This window comes from Oncorhynchus tshawytscha, unplaced genomic scaffold (assembly GCF_018296145.1).
Source record: "Oncorhynchus tshawytscha isolate Ot180627B unplaced genomic scaffold, Otsh_v2.0 Un_contig_8019_pilon_pilon, whole genome shotgun sequence".
NCBI classification, from domain to species: domain Eukaryota; kingdom Metazoa; phylum Chordata; class Actinopteri; order Salmoniformes; family Salmonidae; genus Oncorhynchus; species Oncorhynchus tshawytscha.
This window is the reverse complement of record NW_024609552.1, coordinates 137,501-152,371: the sequence shown is the minus strand read 5'-3', so window position 1 is coordinate 152,371 and position 14,871 is coordinate 137,501. Positions and strand designations below refer to the sequence as shown.

Here is a 14,871-nt window from a genome sequence, read left to right as displayed (position 1 = left end):
GTGGTATGGTACCATTAGAGATGTGGTATGGCACCATTAGAGATGTGGTATGGTACCATTAGAGATGTGGTACGGTATCATTAGAGATGTGGTATGGTATCATTAGAGATGTGGTATGGTACCATTAGAGATGTACTAGAGATGTGGTATGGTACCTTTAGAGATGTGTTATGGTACCATTAGAGATGTGGTATGGTACCATTAGAGATGTGGTACGGTACCATTAGAGATGTGGTACGGTATCATTAGAGATGCGGTACGGTACCATTAGAGATGTGGTATGGTACCATTAGAGATGTGGTTCCATTAGAGATGTGGTATGGTACCATTAGAGATGTGGTATGGCACCATTAGAGATGCGGTAGGGTACCATTAGAGATGTGGTATGGTACCATTAGAGATGTGGTACGGTATCATTAGAGATGTGGTATGGTATCATTAGAGATGTGGTATGGTACCATTAGAGATGTACTAGAGATGTGGTATGGTACCTTTAGAGATGTGTTATGGTACCATTAGAGATGTGGTATGGTACCATTAGAGATGTGGTACGGTACCATTAGAGATGTGGTACGGTATCATTAGAGATGCGGTGGTACCATTAGAGATGTGGTACAGTATCATTAGAGATGCGGTATGGTACACTTAGAGATGTGGTTCCATTAGAGATGTGGTACGATACCATTAGAGATGTGGTACGGTACCATTAGAGATGTGGTACCATTAGAGATGTGGTATGGTACCATTAGAGATGTGGTATGGTACCATTAGAGATGTGGTACCATTAGAGATGTGGTACCATTAGAGATGTGGTATGGTACCATTAGAGATGCGGTACGGTTCCATTAGAGATGTGGTATGGTACCATCAGAGATGTGGTATGGTATCATTAGAGATGTGGTATGGTACCATTAGAGATGTATTAGAGATGTGTTATGGTACCACTAGAGATGTGGTATGGTACCATTAGAGATGTGGTACGGTACCATTAGAGATGTGGTACGGTATCATTAGAGATGTGGTATGGTACCATTAGAGATGTGGTGTGGTATGGTACCATTAGAGATGTATTAGAGATGTGTTATGGTACCATTAGAGATGTGGTATGGTACCATTAGAGATGTGGTATGGTACCATTAGAGATGTGGTACGGTACCATTAGAGATGCGGTACGGTACCATTAGAGATGTGGTACGGTACCATTAGAGATGTGGTATGGTACCATTAGAGATGTGGTACCTTTAGAGATGTGTTTGACGAATGAGGTGGTTCCTCGTGACACTCCGCTGACGAAGGCCCCGGGGCCCCGGGTCAAACCCTCGTATGGCAGACGGAAGAAGTCTGATAATCCGTTACCAATGGACCGTACCAGACTGGCAGGACTACCAAGGAGATCCAGAGACCCCACCACCCAGCCTGGAGAGGGGGGGGAGGGGTAGGGAGGGAGGGAGGGAGGGAGGGAGAGAGGGAGGGGGAGAGAGGGAGAGAGAGAGGGAGGGAGAGAGAGAGAGAGAGAGAGAGGGGGAGAGAGAGAGAGAGAGAGAGGGGGAGAGAGAGAGGGAGGGAGGGAGAGAGGGAGAGAGAGAGAGATCAGTGATATTTATAGGCTCCTTCTCCTCCCTCCCTCCCTCCCTACTGTAGTCTATACAGACCAGATACAGCTGTAGTCTATACAGACCAGATACAGCTGTAGTCTATACAGACCAGATACAGCTGTAGTCTATACAGACCAGTGAACTAGATGTGGGGAGTTACAGCTGCATATATCTGGTTATTCAGGTGTAAATGCACACACACACACACACACACACACACACACACACACACACAGTCTGAGTGGTGGTGTATATACACACACACACACACACACACACACACACACACACACACACACACACACACACACACACACACACACACCCACTCACCAGCTCTGAACAGCGCCCCGGCAGCATAGTGCATGGTGAGTGCGTGGATCAGCTGTCTGGCTGTAGTACAGAGCGGTCCTCTGTCGAACAGGGAGAATGACAACGGTGTGTGATCCGAGGCGATGTAGAGCTTCAGAGAGGCGTGGATGCTGACCAACAGGTCGACCGGCTGAATGACCAGGCGCTGCAGCCTCAGAGGGTGCACCAGGGCTGGGATGGACCGAACGACGGTCTCCGGGAGCAGGGGACCCCCGTAGCGCTCCGAGGGGTAAGGGCCCGGGGAAGGGGCCAGGGCTGAGTCTGGGATGTAGGTGTGAAACAGAGTCTTGATGTAGTAGACGAAGGTGTCCTCTAGGTAGAGACGGGCTGGTTTGATGTGGAAGGTCAGCTGGTCCACACTGTAGCCCTCCCTGTAGTAAATACAAGGCCCCAGTCAGTGACAACAGAACAGGAGCAGTTTTACCTCAACCAGCAGCAGGCTATTGAACAGAGGAGGACCAGAGGACTCAATATGGGATACATGGCATGTCTGGACGGTGTCTCACAAGGGACAAAGATGGAAAGATCTGCTTTCCTTGTATTGTGATAATGATGCTGTAATAATGATAATGATGCTGTAATAATGATGATGATGCTGGAATAATGATGCTGTATACATGATGATGATGCTGTAATAATGATGATGATGCTGGAATAATGATGCTGTAATAATGATAATGATGCTGGAATAATGATGCTGTATACATGATGATGATGCTGTAATAATGATGATGATGCTGCTGTAATAATGATGCTGTAATAATGATGATGATGCTGTAATAATGATAATGATGCTGTAATAATGATGCTGAATTCATGATGCTGTATTAATGATGATGATGTAATAATGATGCTGTATTATTCATGATGCTGTATTATTAATGATGATGTATTAATGATGCTGTATTATTCATGATGCCATATTAATGATGCTGTATTAATGATGCTGTATTAATGATGCTGTATTCATGATGCTGTATTAATGATGCCGTATTAATGATGATGCTGTATTAATGATGTTGTATTAGTGATGCTGTATTAGTGATGCTGTATTAATGATGCTGTAATAATGATATTGTATTAGTGATGCTGTATTAATGATGTTGTATTAGTGATGCTGTATTAGTGATGCTGTATTAATGATGATGTATTAATGATGTTGTATTAGTGATGCTGTATTAATGATGCTGTATTCACAATGCTGTATTAATGATGCTGTATTAATGATATTGTATTAGTGATGCTGTATTATTAATGATGCTGTATTATTCATGATGCTGTATTAATGATGCTGTAATAATGGTGCTGTATTCATGATGCTGTATAGTTGGTATGCTGATATTGGTATTACTTCCACGGCCAATAAAGTGATGACATGGTATTATACCTGTCCAAGGTGAGTCCCAGCTGGAGGAAGCATGATGCCTTAAACTCCTCCAGGGCCTGTAGTGAGGTGGTGGGGTTGGCATCGCTGGTCCAGAGGGGGAGCTCCACACACTGCTCCTGGCACAACAACACTGGGAAGTGGAAGCTGGCACGGTTATACAGCTGGTTATCCACCTGGAAGAGAACAGAGGGATATCTAGTTAGTGTAGCTCTATACTGTAGTTATCCACCTGGAAGAGAACAGAGGAATATCTAGTTAGTGTAGCTCTATACTGTAGTTATCCAGCTGGAAGAGAACAGAGGAATATCTAGTTAGTGTAGATATATATAGTGTAGATCTATACTATAGTTATCCACCTGGAAGAGAACAGAGGAATATCTAGTTAGTGTAGCTCTATACTGTAGTTATCCAGCTGGAAGAGAACAGAGGAATATCTAGTTAGTGTAGATCTATACTGTAGTTATCCAGCTGGAAGAGAACAGAGGAATATCTAGTTAGTGTAGATATATATAGTGTAGATCTATACTATAGTTATCCACCTGGAAGAGAACAGAGGAATATCTAGTTAGTGTAGATATATATAGTGTAGATCTATACTATAGTTATCCACCTGGAAGAGAACAGAGGGATATCTAGTTAGTGTAGATCTATACTATAGTTATCCACCTGGAAGAGAACAGAGGAATATCTAGTTAGTGTAGCTCTATACTGTAGTTATCCAGCTGGAAGAGAACAGAGGAATATCTAGTTAGTGTAGATCTATACTGTAGTTATCCACCTGGAAGAGAACGTCTAGTTAATATAGATATATATAGTGTAGATCTATACTGTACACAGGAAGATATTTAGATGGCTGAAGCAGGAAATGTACCTTTTCTAGTTTTATATTTTACAGAAGACGTTTTGTGTTATTTCACAGTCGATGAAGAGATAAAAGCCTCCATGTTGCTCCTGTGCTTTACTCCTTCATGCAGATACACTGTTTTGGCTGAAACAGCCTTCGTCAGGTGACCTATAAACAGCCTTCATCAGGTGACCTATAAACAGCCTTCGTCAGGTGACCTATAAACAGCCTTCGTCAGGTGACCCTATAAACAGCCTTCATCAGGTGACCTATAAACAGCCTTCATCAGGTGACCTATAAACAGTCTTCGTCAGGTGACCTATAAACAGCCTTCGTCAGGTGACCTATAAACAGCCTTCGTCAGGTGACCTATAAACAGCCTTCATCAGGTGACCTATTAACAGCCTTCGTCAGGTGACCTATAAACAGCCTTCATCAGGTGACCTATAAACAGCCTTCGTCAGGTGACCTATAAACAGCCTTCGTCAGGTGACCTATAAACAGCCTTCATCAGGTGACCTATTAACAGCCTTCGTCAGGTGACCTATAAACAGCCTTCGTCAGGTGAACTATAAACAGCCTTCATCAGGTGACCTATAAACAGCCTTCATCAGGTGACCTATAAACAGCCTTCGTCAGGTGACCTATAAACAGCCTTCATCAGGTGACCTATAAACAGCCTTCGTCAGGTGACCTATAAACAGCCTTCGTCAGGTGACCTATAAACAGTCTTCGTCAGGTGACCTATAAACAGCCTTCGTCAGGTGACCTATAAACAGCCTTCGTCAGGTGACCTATAAACAGTCTTCGTCAGGTGACCTATAAACAGCCTTCGTCAGGTGACCTATAAACAGCCTTCGTCAGGTGACCTATAAACAGCCTTCATCAGGTGACCTATTAACAGCCTTCGTCAGGTGACCTATAAACAGCCTTCATCAGGTGACCTATAAACAGCCTTCATCAGGTGACCTATAAACAGCCTTCGTCAGGTGACCTATAAACAGCCTTCATCAGGTGACCTATAAACAGCCTTCGTCAGGTGACCTATAAACAGCCTTCGTCAGGTGACCTATAAACAGTCTTCGTCAGGTGACCTATAAACAGCCTTCGTCAGGTGACCTATAAACAGCCTTCGTCAGGTGACCTATAAACAGCCTTCATCAGGTGACCTATAAACAGCCTTCGTCAGGTGACCTATAAACAGCCTTCGTCAGGTGACCTATAAACACTCTTCGTCAGGTGACCTATACACAGCCTTCGTCAGGTGACCTATAAACAGCCTTCGTCAGGTGACCTATAAACAGCCTTCGTCAGGTGACCTATAAACAGCCTTCGTCAGGTGACCTATACACAGCCTTCGTCAGGTGACCTATAAACAGCCTTCGTCAGGTGACCTATAAACAGCCTTCGTCAGGTGACCTATACACAGCCTTCGTCAGGTGACCTATAAACAGCCTTCGTCAGGTGACCTATAAATATGAGTCGACCCACCTGCAGGCTGGCACAGTGGACTTCGACCAGACAGGCCTCTCCCATCCCGGCGGTGACCAGCCCCATGCCAGAGTCACCCAGACGGGCAGGACACAGGTTCAGTAGCAGTTTGGACAGAGTCAGCCTCAAGAGCTCCACGGAACCCGAACGACTGGTGATGTCATCACTCAGCGACACACTGGCCTCGCTCAGCAACACCCTGAATGCCAGCTTCCGATTGGACGTCCTGAGAGACAGATACCAATCAGTCATGTTGATCCTTTAAATCAATGCAAAAGGGATGGCAGGGGTTTACACAGAACAGGGGTTACAGCGCCCCCCAGTGGTGAACGACAATATGTCCGGCATCCTTTGTCAGGGTGAACTATGACCTGCTAATGTTGTTATAATTAACTGCTCATTATTATCAATTATACATTAAAACAAACCAAAAATCATATATTTTATTATCATACAAATATATTGTATTGTTTGTCTCTCCTGTAGTAGGGTTAGAGGTTAAAGGTTAGGGGTTAGAGGTTAGAGGTTAGGCGTTAGAGGTTGGGGGTTGGTGGTTAGGGATTAGGGATTAGAGGTTAGAGGTTAGGCGTTAGAGGTTAGGGATTAGAGGTTGGGGGTTAGAGGTTGGGGGTTAGAGGTTGGAGGTTAGGGGTTAGAGGTTACCTGTTGTGCAGGCTCATGACAGAGTCCACGCTGAGTTAGGGGTTGGGGGTTAGAGGTTGGGGGTTAGCGGTTAGGGGTAAGGGATTAGAGGTTACCTGTTGTGCAGGCTCATGACAGAGTCCACGCTGAGTTAGAGGTTAGGGGTTAGATGTTAGGGGTTAGGGGTTAAAGGTTACCTGTTGTGCAGGCTCATGACAGAGTCCACACTGCCCTCTGGTGCCAGGGTGAGGATGACTGTGCCACCCTGATGGACGACATCTATGTAGAGACAGCCAAACCCTGGTAGGAAAACCACCTACACAACACACTTTACTCAGTACATCTACTCAGTACATCTACTCAGCACATCTACTCAGTACATTTACTCAGTACATTTACTCGGCACATCTACTCAGTACATCTACTCAGTACATCTACTCAGTACATTTACTCAGTACATCTACTCAGTACATCTACTCAGTACATCTACTCAGATCTCTCTACAGTAAACACAGACGATAGGAGAGTTATACCTCTCTACAGTAAACACAGATGATAGGAGAGTTAGACCTCTCTAGAGTAAACACAGATGATAGGAGAGTTAGACCTCTCTAGAGTAAACACAGATGATAGGAGAGTTAGACATCTCTACAGTAAACACAGATGATAGGAGAGTTAGACCTCTCAACAGTAAACACAGATGATAGGAGAGTTAGACCTCTCTACAGTAAACACAGATGATAGGAGAGTTAGACCTCTCTAGAGTAAACACAGATGGTAGGAGAGTTAGACCTCTCTAGAGTAAACGCAGATGGTAGGAGAGTTAGACATCTCTACAATAAGCACAGATGATAGGAGAGTATAGAGATATCTACTGCTGTGGGCATCTGGGTTTATTTATCTCTCAATCTGACATATACAGAGACACAGAGACAGAGACAGAGACAGAGACAGAGACAGAGACAGAGACAGAGACAGAGACAGAGGCAGAGAGAGAGACAGAGACAGAGGCAGAGAGAGAGAGAGAGAGAGAGAGAGAGAGAGAGAGAGAGAGAGAGAGAGAGAGAGAGAGAGAGAGAGAGAGAGAGAGAGAGAGAGAGAGAGAGAGAGAGAGAGACACACACACACCTACACACATACACAGAGAGAGAGAGAGAGAGAGAGAGAGAGAGAGAGAGAGAGAGAGAGAGACACACACACACACACACAGAGAGAGAGAGTGAGTGGAAGAGAGAGAGAGAGAGAGAGAGACAGAGACAGAGACAGAGAGAGACACATACACAGAGAGAGAGACAGAGAGAGAGAGAGAGACAGAGAGAGAGAGAGAGAGAGAGACACACACACCCTAAATCAGCAGTGTGCTCTGAGAGAATGTCAGTCATCTGGCTCTGATCTCTCCTCAGAGAGGTTAGGTTCACACGGGCTGACCTGGGTTGACCTGGGTTTGTCTGACCTGGGTCAGACAGATCCTGTTCAAGTGTTGTGACTGACTGACCTGTGTTCAGGTGGCAGACTGAGTAGACAGCAGCTATCTAGAGGGTTGACCGAACAGGCAGCTAGAGGGTTGACCGAACAGGCAGCTAGAGGGTTGACCAAACAGGCAGCTAGAGGGTTGACCGAACAGGCAGCTAGAGGGTTGACCGAACAGGCATCTAGAGGGTTGACTGAACAGACAGCTAGAGGGTTGACCGAACAGACAGCTAGAGGGTTGACTGAACAGGCTGCTAGAGGGTTGACTGAACAGGCAGCTAGAGGGTTGACCGAACAGGCATCTAGAGGGTTGACTGAACAGGCTGCTAGAGGGTTGACTGAACAGACAGCTAGAGGGTTGACTGAACAGACAGCTAGAGGGTTGACTGAACAGACAGCTAGAGGGTTAACTGAACAGACAGCTAGAGGGTTGACTGAACAGACAGCTAGAGGGTTGACTCAGGGCAGCTAGAGGGTTGACTCAGGGCAGCTAGAGGGTTGACTGAACAGACATCTAGAGGGTTGACTGAACAGGCAGCTAGAGGGTTGACTGAACAGACAGCTAGAGGGTTGACTGAACAGGCAGCTAGAGGGTTGACTGAACAGACATCTAGAGGGTTGACTGAACAGGCAGCTAGAGGGTTGACTCAGGGCAGCTAGAGGGTTGACTGAACAGACAGCTAGAGGGTTGACTGATCAGACAGCTAGAGGGTTGACTGAACAGACAGCTAGAGGGTTGACTCAGGGCAGCTAGAGGGTTGACTCAGGGCAGCTAGAGGGTTGACTCAGGGCAGCTAGAGGGTTGACTCAGGGCAGCTAGAGGGTTGACTCAGGGCAGCTAGAGGGTTGACTCAAGGCAGCTAGAGGGTTGACTGAACATACATCTAGAGGGTTGACTGAACAGACAGCTAGAGGGTTGACTCAGGGCAGCTAGAGGGTTGACTCAGGGCTAACGGAACAGTATCTCAGGTCTAACAGGGTCTAAACGTGTTGACGGGGACAGGAAGCTCCTGCAGAGTACTGACCCGCCCGTCACAATAAACCCTAACCTTGCCTGGGGTCGTCCTGCCCCCCGTCACAATAAACCCTAACCTTGCCTGGGGTCGTCCTGCCCCCTGTCACAATAAACCCTAACCTCTGACCCTACCGCCCGCCAGGCACCTCACAGACACAACCCCAAACACACACTACACACAGTCCTGGTAGACACAACCCCAAACACACACTACACACAGTCCTGGTAGACACAACCCCAAACACACACTAGGGTCACCCAGAGTGTGTGTTATGTGTTGAACTCTGGATTGATTTACAGGAGTGTAATTTGACTGACATTAGGAGCACTAAGTGTAAAGTTGTGACCCCTATTGGTTAAGGATTGGGGGGGAGGGTGAATGAGGGCAACTTGAACTTCCCCCCAGAGCACTAATGTTCAATACTGCCCTCTAGTGGCTACAGAGGTGTAGTGGGAGCAGTAGTATAGTAGTAATAGTAGAGGTGAGTTTAACTCTACTGTTGTTAGGAGGGTAGTATTAGTAGTAGTGGTGGTAGTAGTAGTATCAGTAGTAGTAGTAGTAATAGTAGTAATAGTAGTAGTAGTAGTAGTAGTAGTAGTAGTAGTAGTATCAGTAGTAGTAGTATCAGTAGTAGTAGTATTAATAGTAGTAGTCGTAGGAGTAGTAGTAGTAGCAGTAGTAGTAGTAGTAGTGGTAGTAGTCGTAGTAGTAGTAGCAGTAGATGTAGTTGTAGTAGTAGTTGTAGTAGTAGTAGTAGTTGTAGTAGTAGTATCAGTAGTAGTAGTAGTAGTAGTAGTAGTTGTAGTAGTAGTATCACCAGTAGTAGTAGTAGTTGTAGTAGCAGAACCAGTAGTAGTAGTAGTTGTAGTAGTAGTATTAGTAGTAGTAGTAGTATAAGTAGTAGTATCAGTTGTAGATGTAGTTGTAGTAGTAGTATTAGTAGTAGTAGTTGTAGTAGGGTGGTATAAGTAGTGAATAATGTTGTGTCTATGGGTGGTGGTAGGGGATAATGTTGTGTCTATGGGTGGTGGTAGGGGATAATGTTGGATCTATGGGTGGTGGTAGGGGATAATGTTGTGTATATGGGTGGTGGTAGGGAATAATGTCATGTCTATGGGTGGTAGGTGGGGATAATGTTGGGTCTATGGGTGGTGGTAGGAAATAATGTTGGGTCTATGGGTGGTGGTAGGAAATAATGTTGGGTCTATGGGTGGTACAGGAGATAATGTTGTGTCTCTGGGTGGTGGTAGGGAATAATGTTGGGTGTATGGGTGGTACAGGAGATAATGTTGTGTCTATGGGTGGTGGTAGGGCATAATGTTGGGTCTATGCGTGGTACAGGAGATAATGTTGTGTCTATGGGTGGTGGTAGGGAATAATTTTGGGTCTATGGCTGGTACAGGAGATAATGTTGTGTCTATGGGTGGTGGTAGGGAATAATGTTGTGTCTATGGGTGGTATGGGGGATAATGTTGGGTCTATGGGTGGTGGTAGGGGATAATGTTGGGTCTATGGGTGGTAGGGGATAATGTTGGGTCTATGGGTGGTGGTAGGGGATAATGTTGGGTCTATGGGTGGTAGTAGGAAATAATGTTGTGTCTATGGGTGGTGGTAGGAAATAATGTTGTGTCTATGGGTGGTGGTAGGTAATAATGTTGTGTCTATGGGTGGTGGTAGGTGTTAATGTTGTGTCTATGGGTGGTGGTAGGAAATAATGTTGGGTCTATGGGTGGTGGTAGGGGATAATGTTGTGTCTATGGGTGGTGAAAGGGAATAATGTTGGGTCTATGGGTGGTACAGGAGATAATGTTGTGTCTATGGGTGGTGGTAGGGAATAATGTTGGGTCTATGGGTGGTACAGGAGATAATGTTGTGTCTATGGGTGGTGGTAGGGAATAATGTTGGGTCTATGGGTGGTACAGGAGATAATGTTGTGTCTATGGGTGGTGGTAGGGAATAATGTTGGGTCTATGGGTGGTATGGGGGATAATGTTGGGTCTATGGGTGGTGGTAGGGGATAATGTTGGGTCTATGGGTGGTAGGGGATAATGTTGGGTCTATGGGTGGTGGTAGGGGATAATGTTGGGTCTATGGGTGGTGGTAGGGGATAATGTTGTGTATATGGGTGGTGGTAGGGGATAATGTTGTGTATATGGGTGGTGGTTGGGGATAATGTTGTGTCTATGGGTGGTGGTACGAAATAATGTTGTGACTATGGGTGGTGGTAGGGCTAATGTTGTGTCTATGGGTGGTGGTAGGAAATAATGTTGTGTCTATGGGTGGTGGTAGGAAATAATGTTGTGTCTATGGGTGGTGGTAGGTGTTAATGTTGTGTCTATGGGTGGTGGTAGGAAATAATGTTGTGTCTATGGGTGGTGGTAGGAAATAATGTTGTGTCTATGGGTGGTGGTAGGAAATAATGTTGTGTCTATGGGTGGTGGTAGGTGTTAATGTTGTGTCTATGGGTGGTGGTAGGAAATAATGTTGAGTCTATGGGTGGTGGTAGGGGATAATGTTGTGTCTATGGGTGGTGGGGGATAATGTTGTGTCTATGGGTGGTGGTAGGGGATAATGTTGGGTCTATGGGTGGTGGTAGGGGATAATGTTGGGTCTATGGGTGGTGGTAGGGGATAATGTTGGGTCTATGGGTGGTGGTAGGGGATAATGTTGTGTATATGGGTGGTGGTAGGGGATAATGTTGTGTATATGGGTGGTGGTAGGGGATAATGTTGTGTCTATGGGTGGTGGTAGGAAATAATGTTGTGTCTATGGGTGGTGGTAGGGGATAATGTTGTGTCTATGGGTGGTGGTAGGAAATAATGTTGTGTCTATGGGTGGTGGTAGGAAATAATGTTGTGTCTATGGGTGGTGGTAGGAAATAATGTTGTGTCTATGGGTGGTGGTAGGTGTTAATGTTGTGTCTATGGGTGGTGGTAGGAAATAATGTTGAGTCTATGGGTGGTGGTAGGGGATAATGTTGTGTCTATGGGTGGTGGGGGATAATGTTGGGTCTATGGGTGGTGGTAGGGGATAATGGTGTGTCTATGGGTGGTGGTAGGGGATAATGTTGGGTCTATGGGTGGTAGTAGGGGATAATGTTGGGTCTATGGGTGGTGGTAGGGGATAATGTTGGGTCTATGGGTGGTGGTAGGGGATAATGTTGGGTCTATGGGTGGTGGTAGGGGATAATGTTGTGTATATGGGTGGTGGTAGGGGATAATGTTGTGTATATGGGTGGTGGTAGGGGATAATGTTGTGTCTATGGGTGGTGGTAGGAAATAATGTTGTGTCTATGGGTGGTGGTAGGGGATAATGTTGTGTCTATGGGTGGTGGTAGGAAATAATGTTGTGTCTATGGGTGGTGGTAGGAAATAATGTTGTGTCTATGGGTGGTGGTAGGAAATAATGTTGTGTCTATGGGTGGTGGTAGGTGTTAATGTTGTGTCTATGGGTGGTGGTATGACATAATGTTGAGTCTATGGGTGGTGGTAGGGGATAATGTTGTGTCTATGGGTGGTGGGGGATAATGTTGGGTCTATGGGTGGTGGTAGGGGATAATGGTGTGTCTATGGGTGGTGGTAGGGGATAATGTTGGGTCTATGGGTGGTAGTAGGGGATAATGTTGGGTCTATGGGTGGTGTTAGGGGATAATGTTGGGTCTATGGGTGGTGGTGGGGGATAATGTTGGGTCTATGGGTGGTGGAAGGGGATAATGTTGGGTCTATGGGTGGTGGTAGGGGATAATGGTGTGTCTATGGGTGGTGGTAGGGGATAATGTTGGGTCTATGGGTGGCGGTAAGGATAATGTTGTGTCTATGGGTGGCGGTAGGGGATAATGTTGGGTCTATGGGTGGTGGTAGGGGATAATGTTGGGTCTATGGGTGGTGGTAGGGGATAATGTTGGGTCTATGGGTGGTGGGAGGGGATAATGTTGGGTCTATGGGTGGTGGGAGGGGATAATGTTGTGTGGCTCTTGCAACGCCAGTATAGTGGGTCTGATTCTCAGGAACATTAAAACAAAATGTCAGCAAGCACGTCCAACCTAAATGGCAGATATCAGCCCAGCGGGTCGTATTAGTTGTTGACCTGTGTGCCGGGGCAGTTGATGTCCACGGGGTCGCTCCACTCCGGAGACGCCTGCAGGTCGCTGGGCGCCAGACTGTTGGGGTCAGGACTGGTCTTCAGCAGCACGGTGGGTAGAGGCTCTCTCTGTCTGCAGGCAGGGAAGCTGGAGAAGTGGTGGTAGAGGCCATGGTGGAGGGAGGAGTTGGCAGGGAGGGGGCGGCAGTACACCTCTGTCCTGGGGGTTCTGGGGGGGGAGGGTAAACAGTTGATTCATGTTATTTGACCGTTTAAAAAAGACATTCACAAAGTACGTACATTTAAAAAAACATGTCTGAGGTTAACACATATGTGGAGACGTGTAGTTCTGACATCAGGTTGGACTGTTATATGAGGAGACGTGTAGTTCTGACATCAGGTTGGACTGTTATATGTGGAGACGTGTAGTTCTGACATCAGGTTGGACTGTTATATGAGGAGACGTGTAGTTCTGACATCAGGTTGGACTGTTATATGAGGAGACGTGTAGTTCTGACATCAGGTTGGACTGTTATATGAGGAGACGTGTAGTTCTGATATCCGGTTGGACTGTTTTATGAGGAGAGGTGTAGTTCTGACATCAGGTTGGCAGGAGGAGACGTGTCTTGAGGCATAACAGTGTGTTTACATATGTATGTGTGTGTGTGTGCGTGTGTGTGTGTGTGCGTGCGTGTGTGTCTGTGTGTGTGTGTGTGTGTGTGCGTGCGTGTCTGTGTGTGTGTGCGTGCGTGCGTGTCTGTGTGTGTGTGTGTGTGTGTGTGTGTGTGCGTGCGTGTGTGTGTGCGTGTGTGTGTGTGTGTGTGCGTGCGTGTGTGTGTGCGTGTGTGTGTCTGACTTTACAGTGTGTTTACATATTTATGTATCTGTGTGTGTGTGCGTGCGTGCGTGTGTGTGTGTGCGTGCGTGTGTGTGTGTGCGTGTGTCTGTGTGTGTGTGTGTGTGTGTGTGTCTGACTTTACCCTTGACATTCTCCCTGAGCAGCATAGAGAGAGGGGTCTGGTTGTGGATGACCATGTGAGGACAGGGGTCCTCGTTCAGCGTCACGTAGGTGACGCCCAGGTGTTCCTGGTACGTCATCACCAACGCTCTGAAACAACCAAACACTGAGTCATTTAACCACCTGCAGCACAGTTCCCTCCATCCCTCACTGAGTCATTTAACCACCTGCAGCACAGGTCCCTCCATCCCTCACTGAGTCATTTAACCACCTGCAGCACAGGTCCCTCCATCCCTCACTGAGTCATTTAACCACCTGCAGCACAGGTCCCTCCATCCCTCACTGAGTCATTTAACCACCTGCAGCACAGGTCCCTCCATCCCTCACTGAGTCATTTAACCACCTGCAGCACAGGTCCCTCCGGCCCTCACTGAGTCATTTAACCACCTGCAGCACAGGTCCCTCCGGCCCTCACTGAGTCATTTAACCACCTGCAGCACAGGTCCCTCCGGCCCTCACTGAGTCATTTAACCACCTGCAGCACAGGTCCCTCCGGCCCTCACTGAGTCATTTAACCACCTGCAGCAAGGTCCCTCCGTCCCTCACTGAGTCATTTAACCACCTGCAGCACAGGTCCCTCCGGTGCTCACTGAGTCATTTAACCACCTGCAGCACAGGTCCCTCCGGCGCTCACTGAGTCATTTAACCACTTGCAGCACAGGTCCCTCCGGCCCTCACTGAGTCATTTAACCACCTGCAGCACAGGTCCCTCCGTCCTCACTGAGTCATTTAACCACCTGCAGCACAGGTCCCTCCGGCCCTCACTGAGTCATTTAACCACCTGCAGCACAGTTCCCTCCATCCCTCACTGAGTCATTTAACCACCTGCAGCACAGGTCCCTCCGTCCTCACTGAGTCATTTAACCACCTGCAGCACAGGTCCCTCCGTCCTCACTGAGTCATTTAACCACCTGCAGCACAGGCCCCTCCGGCCCTCACTGAGTCATTTAACCACC

The 14,871-nt window shown here is 46.9% G+C and overlaps 1 protein-coding gene across 1 annotated transcript in view; it reads right to left on the bottom strand.

Moving 5' to 3' along the window:
* The window catches only part of LOC112239784 (vacuolar protein sorting-associated protein 13B-like), a 160,692-nt gene that overhangs the window by 16,038 nt on the left and 129,783 nt on the right, over positions 1–14,871 (bottom strand). The window contains 8 exon segments of the mRNA XM_042315865.1: positions 1,240–1,416; positions 1,929–2,338; positions 3,355–3,527; positions 5,690–5,915; positions 6,529–6,647; positions 12,904–13,126; positions 13,210–13,213; positions 13,878–14,005. Of these exon segments, the coding sequence (XP_042171799.1) occupies positions 1,240–1,416; positions 1,929–2,338; positions 3,355–3,527; positions 5,690–5,915; positions 6,529–6,647; positions 12,904–13,126; positions 13,210–13,213; positions 13,878–14,005 (1,460 nt within the window).